Source organism: Gymnogyps californianus, chromosome 3 (assembly GCF_018139145.2).
Source record: "Gymnogyps californianus isolate 813 chromosome 3, ASM1813914v2, whole genome shotgun sequence".
NCBI classification, from domain to species: Eukaryota; Metazoa; Chordata; class Aves; order Accipitriformes; family Cathartidae; genus Gymnogyps; species Gymnogyps californianus.
Genome location: NC_059473.1, coordinates 26740774 through 26754567, shown reverse-complemented (window position 1 = coordinate 26754567; position 13794 = coordinate 26740774). Strand labels below are relative to the sequence as shown.

General features: G+C 37.1%; 1 protein-coding gene across 1 annotated transcript in view; it reads right to left on the bottom strand.

Moving 5' to 3' along the window:
• Positions 1–1423: 1423 nt before the first annotated feature.
• BICRAL (BICRA like chromatin remodeling complex associated protein) overlaps positions 1424–13794 on the bottom strand; it is a 35488-nt gene continuing 23117 nt past the window's right edge. The window contains exons 5-12 of the mRNA XM_050893377.1: positions 11495–13195; positions 9616–9715; positions 8268–8365; positions 6370–6431; positions 6095–6240; positions 5849–5943; positions 4266–4368; positions 1424–3448 (exon numbers count right to left, since the gene is read on the bottom strand). Coding sequence (XP_050749334.1) covers positions 2646–3448; positions 4266–4368; positions 5849–5943; positions 6095–6240; positions 6370–6431; positions 8268–8365; positions 9616–9715; positions 11495–13195 — 3108 coding nt within the window. The 3' untranslated portion in view covers positions 1424–2645. The remainder of the gene's footprint in view (positions 3449–4265; positions 4369–5848; positions 5944–6094; positions 6241–6369; positions 6432–8267; positions 8366–9615; positions 9716–11494; positions 13196–13794) is intronic.

The following is a 13794-nucleotide window of genomic DNA, read 5'->3' as shown; positions in this document are numbered from 1 at the left end:
TCTTCAAAATGAACATAGTTTTCTTAATTGCCAGTTTAAAATTTGTTTTAATATTAGGCAGTATTAAATAACATTGAAATCACAATGCTGATCCAGCAAAATAATGAAAACATGTTTAAGTCATGCACATTCACAATACTTTGCTGGACTTAAGCCCATATGATTAATAAATTCATACTTTTTTTTTTAAGCACAACAAAAATACAATTCTTTCATTCACTGCTTCACCACGTACCAGAATTCCTTTAGAACTGAATTCAAAGGAGTGAACAACAGAACATTAACAATCTAAGATTAATCTTGCTAGGATTGTTCAATGGGTTCCTCTCGTAAGTAGTTCAGAGAAATGTGTCTGACCAAATCAACCATGATTACTTTTTGTAATTTGTCATTTTTTATATGCCATTGTCCCCCATCCCCAAATGAGATCCAATAGAAGACACATAGCCTGATACTTCAATTATGTATTTGCTGTAGAGAGGCTGGAAACCCCATACTCATTTTGAGGTGGTACAAAAAGCAAGTGGATCAATGAATGTGCAACTTTACTTTTCTTTCCCTATAAAAGAAAAAATTAACTAGCTAACATATAGCTGTGTAACTTACCTTTTTCCTTCCTACATAGTTTAGAATGGTGAAATTTCCAAAATGATAAAATAGAATATGCATCAGGATACACAGCCATGAGCATATTATTAAATCTAAAAAGGCAATAGGTGAAGACTATATTGTCAGTTTTGCCAATAAGAAAACAACTAACCGCCTGAGAGTCTATTCTATGGACACTTAACTAAAAATTTAAAACTGGCAATACTTATTATTACCTTGAATATTTCATACAACACTTGGGAATGTTGGGTTTTTACAAACATGTACTTTAAAGTTGGCACAATTTTTTTAAATGGCAATTAGTAACATACAAAACCAGTATTTCCATTCACGTTGAAGGGGAAATGAATTTTAAGTAAGTTCATCTTTCTCACATTGCTTTCTAGATTGGTTTCCTTTAGTGGTCAGACAGTGGACTGTAGCTCAATACTGAGCTGCACTGTAATCTACTGTCATAAGGATCTAATTCTGCTTTCTTTTGCGCTATTCAGATGGACTGAATTACATGACAGCAAAACCTTTTGTTTTCTTTCCTGGCAATCTGACTGACAACCACAGTTTGTCACAATGAGCCTCTGTATCATGAAAATTGTAATCAGCAAGTCTGGAAAATGGCTGGTAATTTTTCTAAGAAATTGCGGAGAAGGTCTGGGGGAGAATATGAGCATACCTTAGAAACCACAAAAGCTATATCCTCCTGAGCAGACATATGTACTACACGCACATGACGAATGTCAGCGCACTTATGTGCACAAAAGCACTCATGACCAAAGTAAACTAGGAAAAAGCAGCATGGGCAGCAAAAAAAAAAAAAAAAAAAAGATGTCATAGATTAAAATAAATAAATAAAATAATAAGATTCTATCTTAACAACATGACAACAAGCCAAACCATGCAATGGTTTCACTTGGCTCTACAATATGAATTAATAATTACACACTTTTCGATATGTTTAAACAATGGGATTGCTGATCGACTTTGGTCTGTACATATCTTGATAATTATGACTGCTACGGTGGATGATTTAACATTCTCTGACAGCAAAAAAAATCAAAAATAAACACTGGCCTTTAAATTTAATCAGAGTAAGGCTAATGTCCTCTTAAAATATAAGCTACAAATATCATAACAGTTTTCAAATAAAAGTGCTTTTGACACTTGGTCTGAAAAAAACAAACAACAAATAAAAAAAACATTTATACCACTTCAGAAAGACTCAAGGCTGACTACATCCAATTATAAAATGCAAAATCTTTTCCTCAAGAGTTAACATATATATGTATTATATATATAAATTCATGGCTCTATCATGGCCTCATCCTGTACACTTTGCCATTCACTGGCTTCCATTCTACCTTCCTTAGTCAAGCATTTATTACTTCATATCATGCCACTGTGACTAAGATCATATAATATCATCCCACAGACTAAAGTTACCCACTACAAATATATCAAGTACTAGTTTCTGCTCAGAAAGCAATAGAAAAGCACTTTAAGTTTAAATTATGAAGCTTGTAAACACACTGATGATATCCTTCCAACTTAAGAATCCTAGAACACAGATTCATTAACAAAGCAAATAATCACTTCTGAATAGAGGTACAGTGGGTTTTCCAGAAAAACTAAGAATTTGATGATTTGTGGAAGAGAAGGGTAGGGGAGAATTGTTGCTTCCATCACTTTTTAAAAACATTTTCTTAATAAATATATCCTTTCAAATGACTGTGATTGTCAGTATATTACCGTATTACATAGGGCCTAACGACCTGCAACCTTGTTATGTTGCAGTACTGCACAATTATCAAAAGCACTATCATAATAATACTTGAAATAGTAAGGCCCTAACAGACTGCATTCTAACAAGGATTAACTTTACTTGGATATCTCACTGTAACCACAATGAGTATTGCTCTCAAACACAGAACAGAATCTAGTTTAGAAAGGTTAACCTTAAATGCATGTCAGGCTGTACTTGTGGTGTCATTCACATTTGCTTCTGCTAAGAGAAACATAACTTGTCCATGGTACTGTAACTATTAACACTCTAAGATACTATTTACAGCTGCTTCTAAAATAGAGTCAGTTTCTACAACACCTTCACTGTGGTCTGGAATAAATTTTTCCAGGCAGTTTTCCTGTGAAGCAATAGGTGAAAAATTAGGAAATTCTAATTCAACCGAGCCACTACTTGTTGCCTCGTTTTGTGGCTGTCTCCCAGCTTTTTTAAGTTCCAAGATGTTTTTAAATGTAGTTTCTAAACTCTTACTGAGCAGTAAGTCTTGCTGGGGTTCACCAGAGCCTTTCCTGTTATCAGGATGTAAAACCTCATTCTTTGGAGAGCTCCTCAGAGTTTTGTCTTGGAGGGAATTATTACACGTTACCTTTGAGAAAGATTGAACTGTGTTCCTTGATATTTTATTATGTGTTCCATGACCGCCTCTTGACACAGTTTTTGACAAGTCTTCAGAACTCAAAGAATTCTCAGTGGACTTGGCAAGATCTTTCCCAGTCACCTTTTCTTCAGAAAGGGCCATGTATTGGCTCTCAGAAGAACAATTAGCTTTTTCAAACTTTAAAGCTTTAGTGAGGCTCTCTGATTTTTTAGTAGGAGCTATTCCTTCTTGTGGTGTCAGAATGTTGTTAGGCACTAGAGGAAGTTTACTGTGATTTGTGGACTCTGCTGAGCTGGATTTTGGTCGGTCTCTGGCTTGGGTTTTGGTAGTCTGACTTCGAGAAGGTAATGTTTTGCTAGACTGATGGTCACTTTTGCTGGACTGTGCTTCTTCAGCTGTTTTATCAAATTGTTTGGCAGAACAACAAAAATCGGCCTGATAACCATCTGAAAATTAAGTAGCAACATTTTACTTAAATTACCTACACATCAAAATAAGACACTCCAACGTAGTTTCTGAGTATCAAAATTCAAATAACATCCACAGCCTACAGATTCATGTCTTTAAGAGATGTACACATGCTTAAGTGTTCTGCTGCGTCCACTGTAGGAGATTATCACCAAATTAATCAGCATACTACGCACATATGTGCACTGTAAAACCAGACTAAGGGCACTTCCCAGCATTCTAAATATGCAAATATGGTATCTGGAAGACTAACACCTTCTTCAACACATCCTCTGAATATCTTTTAAAATACGCAGAATATGCAGAACATTTAAACAAATAGTAACTGTTATCTTACACAAATAATGTGTTTCTAGTTGCTACGTTCAACAACAGCCTGGTAAAAATGCTGCCATTTAAGTGGCCATGACATTCCAAAAGCAACACCCCATTAAGATAAACGAGAGTATTCATGCTTCATACAGCGATGTTCTTTCTGACTGCCAGCAAACTCTCAGATTCTTCCCTACTAGAATTGAGACCATGCAGGAATCATGAGTATTGTCAAAAGAAACTCAGAAATACTTCTCTGCCAAACAGGCCAAATATATTTTTTCCCCAAATAACTGCCTTCAACCTTACAGTGTCTCTAGATTGTTGAATTTGGGAGTTATTAAAATTTAACTTGCAACTGCTTATTCAGTATTTCGATTACTGGAATCCCTAGCAATCAGTGCCTCACTGTGGCCACAACTATTTTTAAACACTCCATACTTACACTGCTTTTGTAAGATTCAGAAGTTAACCATTACTTACCAGGATCCACAAGTGCAAGACGCTTATCCCGGGTCAGAGATGCCCTTTCTTCCTGGTTAAACATCCTATCAATCATAACCATTTCTGCAGAGGGATTTATCCGCTGCAGGAAAAGGAAAAAAAACAGCCATCTCTGTAGTCACTCATATGTTGGTACCAAATCAAAACATTTATAGCTTAGTTACTCTTCAGAGAAAAAGAGTGTCTTTCATTAGATCTTTGCGGAGAACGTTCACAATTCCACAGCATCTTCAATGATCTTGACTGTGACCCCAACCACTACTGAAACTCAACCATAAAATATTATTCACATTTTATGGTACATTTTATTTGTTAAAGATTTTAAAACAGAGAATTACTATTCCAATTGCAAGAATTGTACCTTTTCAGGACTGAGTATGTTTACCACCGTACACCACAGTTTTTTACATCATAAAGTATCTTTCTCTTTCAGAGAGAAAAACAGCAAAAATCTTGCAATGGGACCATCCTATCATCTTGTTTCTTCCCTGCACTTCTTTCCTATCGTTTTAACTACTTGGTGCTGAGTTGCATTTTGCTGATGATGCCTTCAAGCCAGGTGGATCCATCCATCATAAAAGAAAGTTCACTGGCTATTAGGTCACAACACAGGCAACTAGTTCCAAACCTGAACGCTATGTGAAATAACCTCTTCAAAATGACTGAATGGGATTTACCACACAACATACCAGATGCTGAAAGAACAGCTTTTAACCTCCACCCCACCTTTGCACCTGCAATTACCTGCAAATATTTGATGGTTAGTACCTTTTTTAACGGAACAAAACCATATTAATTCTAACAGTTACATTACGTATACCTGTCTCTAAAGCAGAGAAACTTAAATGTCTATTATACTCAAATTCAAAACTTTTCCAGGCTTGAAAACTAGCATGTCTGAAGCCACAATGACATTTCCTGATCTTCTAAAATACATTCTTGAAGTAACTTTGTCAGTTTTCTTTTTACCTCATGCTTGGCATTGCGAAAGCACTTAAATCAGAAGCATTTCTGATGAAAACGTGAGGCTCCACCTAGCTTCTAAGGACAAGTAGTGATTTTCTAAATTCTAATATGATTTGGCTCCAATTATAATATGGCTGGAGGCCTCTGAATGGAGACTTTCAACATTCTTTCAGGCTCCATCACCCACAGAAATATGCAGAAATCACCTGCCTGACTACCACAGCCTGTTCAGCGCAAGAGCAAAGTATAAGCAGAGAGCAGAAGTTCACATCTTCAATGTCTATGGAACTTAGATGTAACAGCACCCTTACTTAGGCGGTATGTGAAATACAAACTCAACCCATTTCACTGATTTTAAGATGTGTGCATACACTTAAAAATGCAGGCTGGCCACTGAGATTGCTGGTGCAATAACAAGTGCACCGGTGCTATATATATATCTCCAAAACCTTCATTATCATAAGGTGATAAATAGTAAAAACAAAATGAATTATAATGCTAGCTCTCACCTTCCGGTAGATGGTGTTTTTTTTTTTTTTTTAACAAACTGAATCTCATCCTATAAACGTAAAAAGTACCTGGATTCTACACCTTACCATTGCATCTTCTATAAGCAAACATCTGTATTTGTTCAGCATAGCCTGTGTCCTCTTCAGAAGCTGTGTAGCTACAGATTCAAATTCACTGTCCACTAGAAAGACAAGAGTACACTTTCAAATACTGTTCTTCAGTAACCTGCCCAAATTTAAAAATATTCTCTTTCTTATTGCTCTAACTTACATGAAGAATTCTCTCAATACGTTTACAACAAACTTATCGCCAGTTTTTAAAAAGAAAATTACCTTTTCTTAAGTCTTCCTCTGTTGGCAGTGACCCCTGGCACACGTGGTATGAAAGCAGTCTCTGAACTGCATCATTTAATGATCTGAACCGACTTTTATCTGGTGTCACAGCATGCACCTGATCCTTCTGTAATTGTTGTAGAATACTACAAGGAAAATTAATTATATATAATTAACACATACTCTAACAGAAGTTTACACATTGACAAAAACTAAAAAGAAATTAAGGTCAGAGGAAACATCTGCAAAAAAATTACAAAAGAAGAATGACTTACAAAGCTCCTTTAGTTAACTGTTTAGCAGCAGGCCTTTTCTGTCCAACTAAATGACCATCCACCTAAGTTCAAAATAAAAGACAAATTACAATAGATCCACTCCTTTGCAAAGCCTAAGTTTCAGCATTTATTTCTGCCAATTAAGTATATCACCAATACTAAGTGTAACCACCACATAAGTATAAACACTTTCAACTATCTCCTGTTTTCACAGGGCACTGTATCAATGAAATAGGCAAGTCACTTCTCTTACATAAACCAAAGGTCTGAAATGCTTTTGTAGGCAAATTCCACTGTAGTGCATACACATGCCTCACTAGGAGAAAGGTTGGTTATCCAATTTAGCAGGTGAAAAGAACAAAAGGTACAACTAAAAACTTTTCCAAAGAAATCTGCTCTCAAGAACTGTCTCCGCATTTCTCAGCTGATATCATCTTGCCTGATTTTGATGGATTAGAGTACCTGTCAGGAAAGCAGGCTAAGGTTGCGTACTTAAATTCTCAAAAGCCATGGTGACTGGGTGGGGGGTGAAAGTGGTTCTAGGAATTCTGTTTCAGTGTCGATGCTATAGATATACCCATCAGGTAGATCTACATCATCTTCTCCTTTCCTTAGACATTTATGAAGCCAAGGTTTTTCAAGGGAACACTGTCCTAAGACGTGAGGCTCTCTGAGGTGGTAAAACTCACGTTCCTACTGTATGAGAGGCATTATTGCAATCCAAGTATTCTCCCAAAGAAGCCATTCTGGATCAAAGAGTCTTTGTTCAATACGAAGTTGTTGGGTTTTTTTAGTCAACTAGTCTTACTAATGAAATTGGTCACAGAGCAAAAGTTACTTATGATTTAAAAAAAGATTGCATGAAAGCTCTTTTGAACTAAAACATGGTTAGAAGGAACAAAAAAACATGTGGTACAGAGCATCCTTCTTAGCAAAGTAGGAGCAGCATGAAGCAGGCACACTGTAATGGTACTTGCTGGCCAAAAAGCCTCTAGCTTCAGAGCATAAAAAGTATTTACCACCACAGGAGAATGAACATCTGACCAACACTTACAAAACCATACTGAACTCATAGTTGAGCACTGCTGTGAGTATCTTCTGCTCTACGTGGACATCAGTAAGACAGGGAAAAACATTCGTGTCATACTACATTGACCAATACATTTACAGCAAGGAACAAAAATCCTAAATCAGATCCTCCCTTGGTTTTTTCTGTCATTTTGTAGTTTAGTTCCATCCACAATGAAGCCCACACTTTCAAGCTTACATCAAATCCTCGCTTCTTGCCCTCAGCTACTCAGTCCATGAATGTAACAACTGTCTCCTCCCTCCAGAACTTCTTGTGTTCCCTCTCCAAAAAAGCTGGCCTCCCCTTCCAGCCCCAAATCCTGGATGTAGTGTTAAATTTTTGTACATAGTTGCCCTATATAGGAGAACTTTTGGTGGTTTAAAAAAAAAAAACAACAAAAAAAGAAAGAAAGAAGACAATGCAGTAAAGAATAAAACAGACAAAGACCAGATGGAATTTTTCTGCTACTTCTCACAAACCATCCCCTCCCAATCAGCTAGAGAATAGCTGAGTTTGTAAGAAGTAATGATAGGAGTAGGTCTAACTTATGTCCAACTCAATGAAGAATTGCTATGTCATATGAAATTATCTTCAGGGAACAGTAGTCAGACTCCACTTACTGAATTAAATCTCAAAGCAGCATTCAGAATATCAATTTGCAAAATACAATGTTTATTATGTCAAGGTAGAATTTGACACGTTTGAGTGACTTCATATACTCTAAAAAAACCTGCCAGGACTCCTAGATCATCAATATGGAGTTGAAACATCCCTGACGTCACTAAAATTTTAAGGGAAAGGGAAACATATAAATAGAAGTATTCTCTACCTGTATACTCTGTTGAACTGATGATGATCCTATTACTTTTTCTTGTGGCTGTGCTGTTCCTAGAGATTGCTGTATGATTTTTCCTCCAGAGTCCTGTCCTATAAAAAATATGTTAAAAAGACTCTGTCATCCTAAGCAAGAACAGAGTAATTTCATGTACCTATCCTGATCATTTTACTTGACTTTTTAGCTTTTAGGAGAAAGATACATGTCTCACGCTTAAAAGCATTAGTGCTACTACCCTGTGGAGAAACTGGCTCATAAAAACGAAACAGGACTGAAATTTTGTGCTGCAAAGTACAAAAATCCTCAGATGTAAATCATCTCCTACCATAGTACTGCAATGTAAGAAATTCAAGTACCGTAAGTATAGTGTCTCAACAATTCACTGAAAATCATATAGTACATTTTATCAAGCTTTTCAATACTAACCCTCTCTCAAGCATATAAACCCAATTTTTCTAGAGCTCCTGAAAGTATTTAGACACCAGGCATCTCCCCCTCCCCCCGACTTTCTAGATGGACAGACTTCCTCCAACTACCTTGCTCAGGAATTCGAACAGCATCTTATCAGACATGCCACATTACAAACAACACAAATAAGAATTCCACCCCACCCCCACCCCCAAGAAAAACCCACACTGTGCTGATTGTAGAGAACTGCCTGGACAGCTTGCACATAAGACTACACAAAGAAAAAAAAAAGCAGGTAGATTATGGGACCTTATTCAAAAGGGTTACTTATGTACAAAGAGAACATGAAGTTTACTGCATTCTTCTGTTTGCTTTGAATATATTGGTTTTGTTCTTTTAGTAGCATGGTGCTGCTTGAAAAGCCCAGTATTTTGCCATGAACAATGCATTAACTATTCTAACTGCAAGTCACATTCAAAAACAAATCGAGTGATGACAGCCTGCACATAACCTTGTAATCGCTATTTTTCTTTCCTCTGTATCTGAAGCAGCCATCACAAGAGAGGGTCTAGAAGTTTCATAGAATTTTTAGCTGATGTCCATTATTTTGAAAATGAATTACTTCTATATTCCTAAGCTGAAAAAAAAATAAGAAAAATAAAAGACGGTAAAATTTTGGACTTTATAGAAGGGAGAAATAATTGCTTATTGTGGAGATTCAACTTTCCACTCTACAAAATGAAGTGCCATGGTTGGGAAAAATAAAAGCACACATTCAATACTGAAAAATTTAGTTTGCGTTCTTCTAAAAATTTGATAACCTTTAGGACTCTCTCAGCATAAGCCATCAATGCAAGTCTGACACACTGAAGAAGAACCAACTTCTGTTGCTAGAGAAAATTAAGAAAATTATTTTAAAAAGACCTTAGTTGACCTGATAGTGTGTTGCTCAGAAGACTTGTTAGCTGAGGTTGTCTCAAATTATCCTGCGTCTTCGATGCAGATACTGGTGATGTCTGGTTCATAGCTTTTTTCTGTGCCACATACATTAAAAAATAAAAAAATAAAAAACCACAGTCAAATATTTACTGAAAGCTTTAACGAACAGAGGAAAAAAGCAAAAAAGACAACTAAAATTCAGCTCTACACATCCTTTTTCAACCTCAAACTCCTAAGTGGTGAAATTTCAGGCATCTCAATTTCTCCTAAATTCAAGAATTTTATAGAGTAAATCAGAGAGGAATAGAAATTACACTAACAGTACAAATATACACCAGTTACATTCTAGAAGACCCATGATTTACCACTACAAGTGGCCCTCAGAAAGCTCAGCTTTTGAGAGTCTCAAAACTGCAAGATGACTAAATAAGCTGTCTCCACAACAAAAAAATAACACAGTGGAACAAACTGTCCAGTGTTTAGCGACTAAATGATACATGGTTTATGATACAGTACAATATTTAAAATGCAAGTACAAACAAAAAAGATTCCAGTAAACAGAATTTGTTCTCTGTAGTTCCCATTTTCAGCTCTGAAATTTCAGCACAAAAACAAAATGACCTTTTACAGCAACAAGATATATTACACTTTTATAACTGCTGAAACTCACTGACCCAGCATGTATCCTACAAATAGGAAGATGTAGACACATGAAGAGAAAGTCAGGCAGGCCTCAAATTACTCATCTGCAAACAAAATGTTACAACCTGTGCTAGCAGTTTTGGCAAAGACTAAAAAGGTGGTTCTACAACATGTTCGCCCTTATTTTCTAAATACACATTATTTTCTAAGACACACTATTTCATTGCCCATTTTGGTCTTGGTTAAAAAAATGCATTAGACCTTTGGGAAAAGAGAAAGATCTAAGATAATTAGTGCAAATGCATTCTGAGACAGTTACTATCAGTACTTTATAATGACCAAGGAAAAAAAAACAAAAGCAAAAAAGGACAGAAGTGGAATAATAGCTTGTTGCTAATCGTGCGACAAGTCACTGAGCTAAATATTGGCAGAGTTTGGAAGTTCACTTATGAAAACAGACAAACTTGAGTTGAATATATACTGCAGCTGCATCAACTGGACAAAAAAAGACCAGTTCTCACCTTAAAAGTAAATTCAGAAATTGTTTTTTAATTATTACTAAGCAGACCTCTTAGAGAAAGTATTTTTTAAATGTTATGCTTTTACAAAGTGCTTTAAAAGGTATTTCCTTTTAAGAATTCTAAGAAACACCTCTTGCTTTGTCTTTGCTTCAAATTTTAAAGCTTCTAACCGCTCCAGACACATAGAACTACAGTGGGCAAAATGCCAGTACGGTAAATAAAAAAGAGAAACCCAAGAAACCTTTTCATCTCTAATTTGAATAGGTCAAATCTTAAAAACACATGCATAGTTTTTAGTGAGGTCAAAAGACTTGTAAGTGCTAAGAATGTACCCGAGCCTTTACATCTAGCTCTATGGTAAGATTTTCATAGTTGTATGAGCTCATAGTTGTGTAATCTTACAATGTCCGTTCCTTTAAATGGTAGCAGAAATAGATCAGTGCTAAGCAGTTCTGAAAATATTACTATAAGTCACCAACAAAATCTTCTGAATTAATGAAAGCGACAGACTCGTTCACTCAGTGACAGACTTTAGAAAATACCGAGTGAAAGTATGCCCTGGGTTACAGTAATTTTCAGCAGTTCCACAGTATTTGTAACAATACAAACTGGCAAAATTAATGTTCTCTGTATTAACACCAACTTTGTTAACCAGATTTTAGCATAGCTTAGCAGCATTTCTTTGGCTACATTCTCAAGCAGCTTTCATACCTGACCAAAGGCAAACTGTTGTTGTGTTACTCCAATTGACGTGTGACTAAAGGTGCTGACAGATTTGGAAGAGGATGCTGGAAGACGATGCGATGCACTGACGGGAACTTGAGTTCTGTTCTGTGTGAGCTGATCTCCAGTAAAGTTTCCTCCTGATGCGACAGACTGAACTGATGGTCCCAAGCTAGGATGTACTGAACCAGAAGAACTTGCAACAGCAAATCGATTAGAAGCTGATATATTTGAGACTGTAGACTGCCCAGGTGACATCGTAGTAAAACTCGATCTACCTTGAGAAACATTAGCTTGACTGGGTGACAAATGCAACACCGTTGGTGACGCCTGCTGTAGTGGCACCTGTCCACCAACAATTTGTGAAGTTCCATGATTTACTATAACTTGGTTTCCAGGAGCTGTGAATGTCTGGCCGGAAACAAGCTGAACAGCTGTGTTCTGATTATTCAGCATCTGTCCTGAATACGACTGGTTGGCTCTTAGCATGTTTGTAGAGTTCCTGTTGAGCATTACATGCTCAGCAGACACTTGGCTAGGAACCAGCTGGGAAGGCTGAGTCTGAAGAAGTTGTCCATTTATGGCCTGGACATGATGAACTGAATTAGAATTAACAGACAGACTTGTAGGTATGAGAAACTGGTTTTGAGGTGCATGAGGCTGTCCCATAGGAGAATGGATAACAATACTACCTCCAGCATTGCTAACTGTCTGAGGTGTAACTGATTTTCTTGTATTTTGTTGATTAACAATATTAACAGACATATGAGGACCAACTACTGAACTCTGAGGCGAGTTCGCAGAAGGAAAGGGAATCCCTTGCTGTACGTGATGTTGCTGTATTCCCAAGTTATTCACATTGTAAGCAGTCTGCTGACCCATCTGGATAGGCTTTGGTTGGATATTAATGGGAACTTTGTTAGAGTTTGGTGCCAAACCCCTTTGAATGATGATATTATGGACAGGCAATGACGTCTGAAAATTTGTGCTGTTAAACGGAACGGTTACAGGTTGTGCTACTGGACTTGAATTTGAGTTACCAAACAGTGAGTTACCATTTGGAGTTTGTCTATGAACCAAGAGGCCACTACTCATGTTTGCAGGTGTTTGTTGACCATTGCCTTTCAGTATTATCTGAGATCCATCAAGGTTATTAATGGTCATCATGGAAGGTTGATTACTAAATGAACCAATTAGCTGTATCTGCCCAGAACCACTAATCTGGCTGCTATTAGACAAATGCTGGCTGGGAACACTAATTCCGACATGTTGCATAAAGCCATGTTGCACACCGACTGTATTGCTTGCAAAAGATGCTCCAACAGGTTGCTGTACCACTTGAGTAACTCCTATAGGTTGCAACGTCTGACCTGAGTAATTAGAAACATTAGAAGCCTGAGTAAAGGATGCTGATGAAGAAGGATGAAGCTGAGCTTGTGCAAACTGTTGGCTAGAACCTACACTGGCATCCAAATATGCCTCTTCTGCCAAAGTCTGTTCAGTAATATTGGCCTCCTGCAAGGACTTCTGAAGAATATCAAAAGGCTGATCCTCAGTAAGATCAGGTAAAGGAGAAGATACAAGTTCATCTTCAAGAAACTGAAGGCTACTGGACAGCTGCAGTCCATCACTAGGCCCCTCTCCAAGCTGACCGCTTACACCTTTTACAGACGACTTCGGATCAGTGTTCTGAAATGCAAAACAAGAAATAAATCACTTTCAGAAATTCCAAGCTCTACCTTGTTTCCCCATTAAGCTTTTTCTCATGCAAGCAAACTTTCTTTACAAAATCATATTCTTTGCATAGTATGTAAAGGTGACGTTCATCCCATACAGTGGGCCAGCATAAACATGTGCGTCACATCCCACTCATGCCCTCATAACAGACTGCTGGAGACACTACTCTCCTTTCACTTCTCAAATCTCCCAATTCCACAGCACTCAGCTCTGCAGCTGCACTGTTTCAAGAGGATGTGATATGCTCTTTAAGCACCATTTTCCCTTCCTCAAGCTGAGCACTGTATGGACAAAAGCATAAAAGAAAGGAGGACTGAAGAGACCTCCACTGTAACTCAATCTGGGGCAAGGTTTCAGTAGCAACAGTAGTAGCAGGGAAAAGGCAGGAGAAAGCTGCTCTTTCACTGACTTCCTCTATCAAATGAGATCCATCTCCAAAATCCTACCAATATTTCTACAGTCACACAGTGCAAACTAGTGACCATTTCATAAGGTTAAGGAATTACAATAATTCTTTGCCTACAAAATTTTAGAAACAAAGAGTAAGAAAA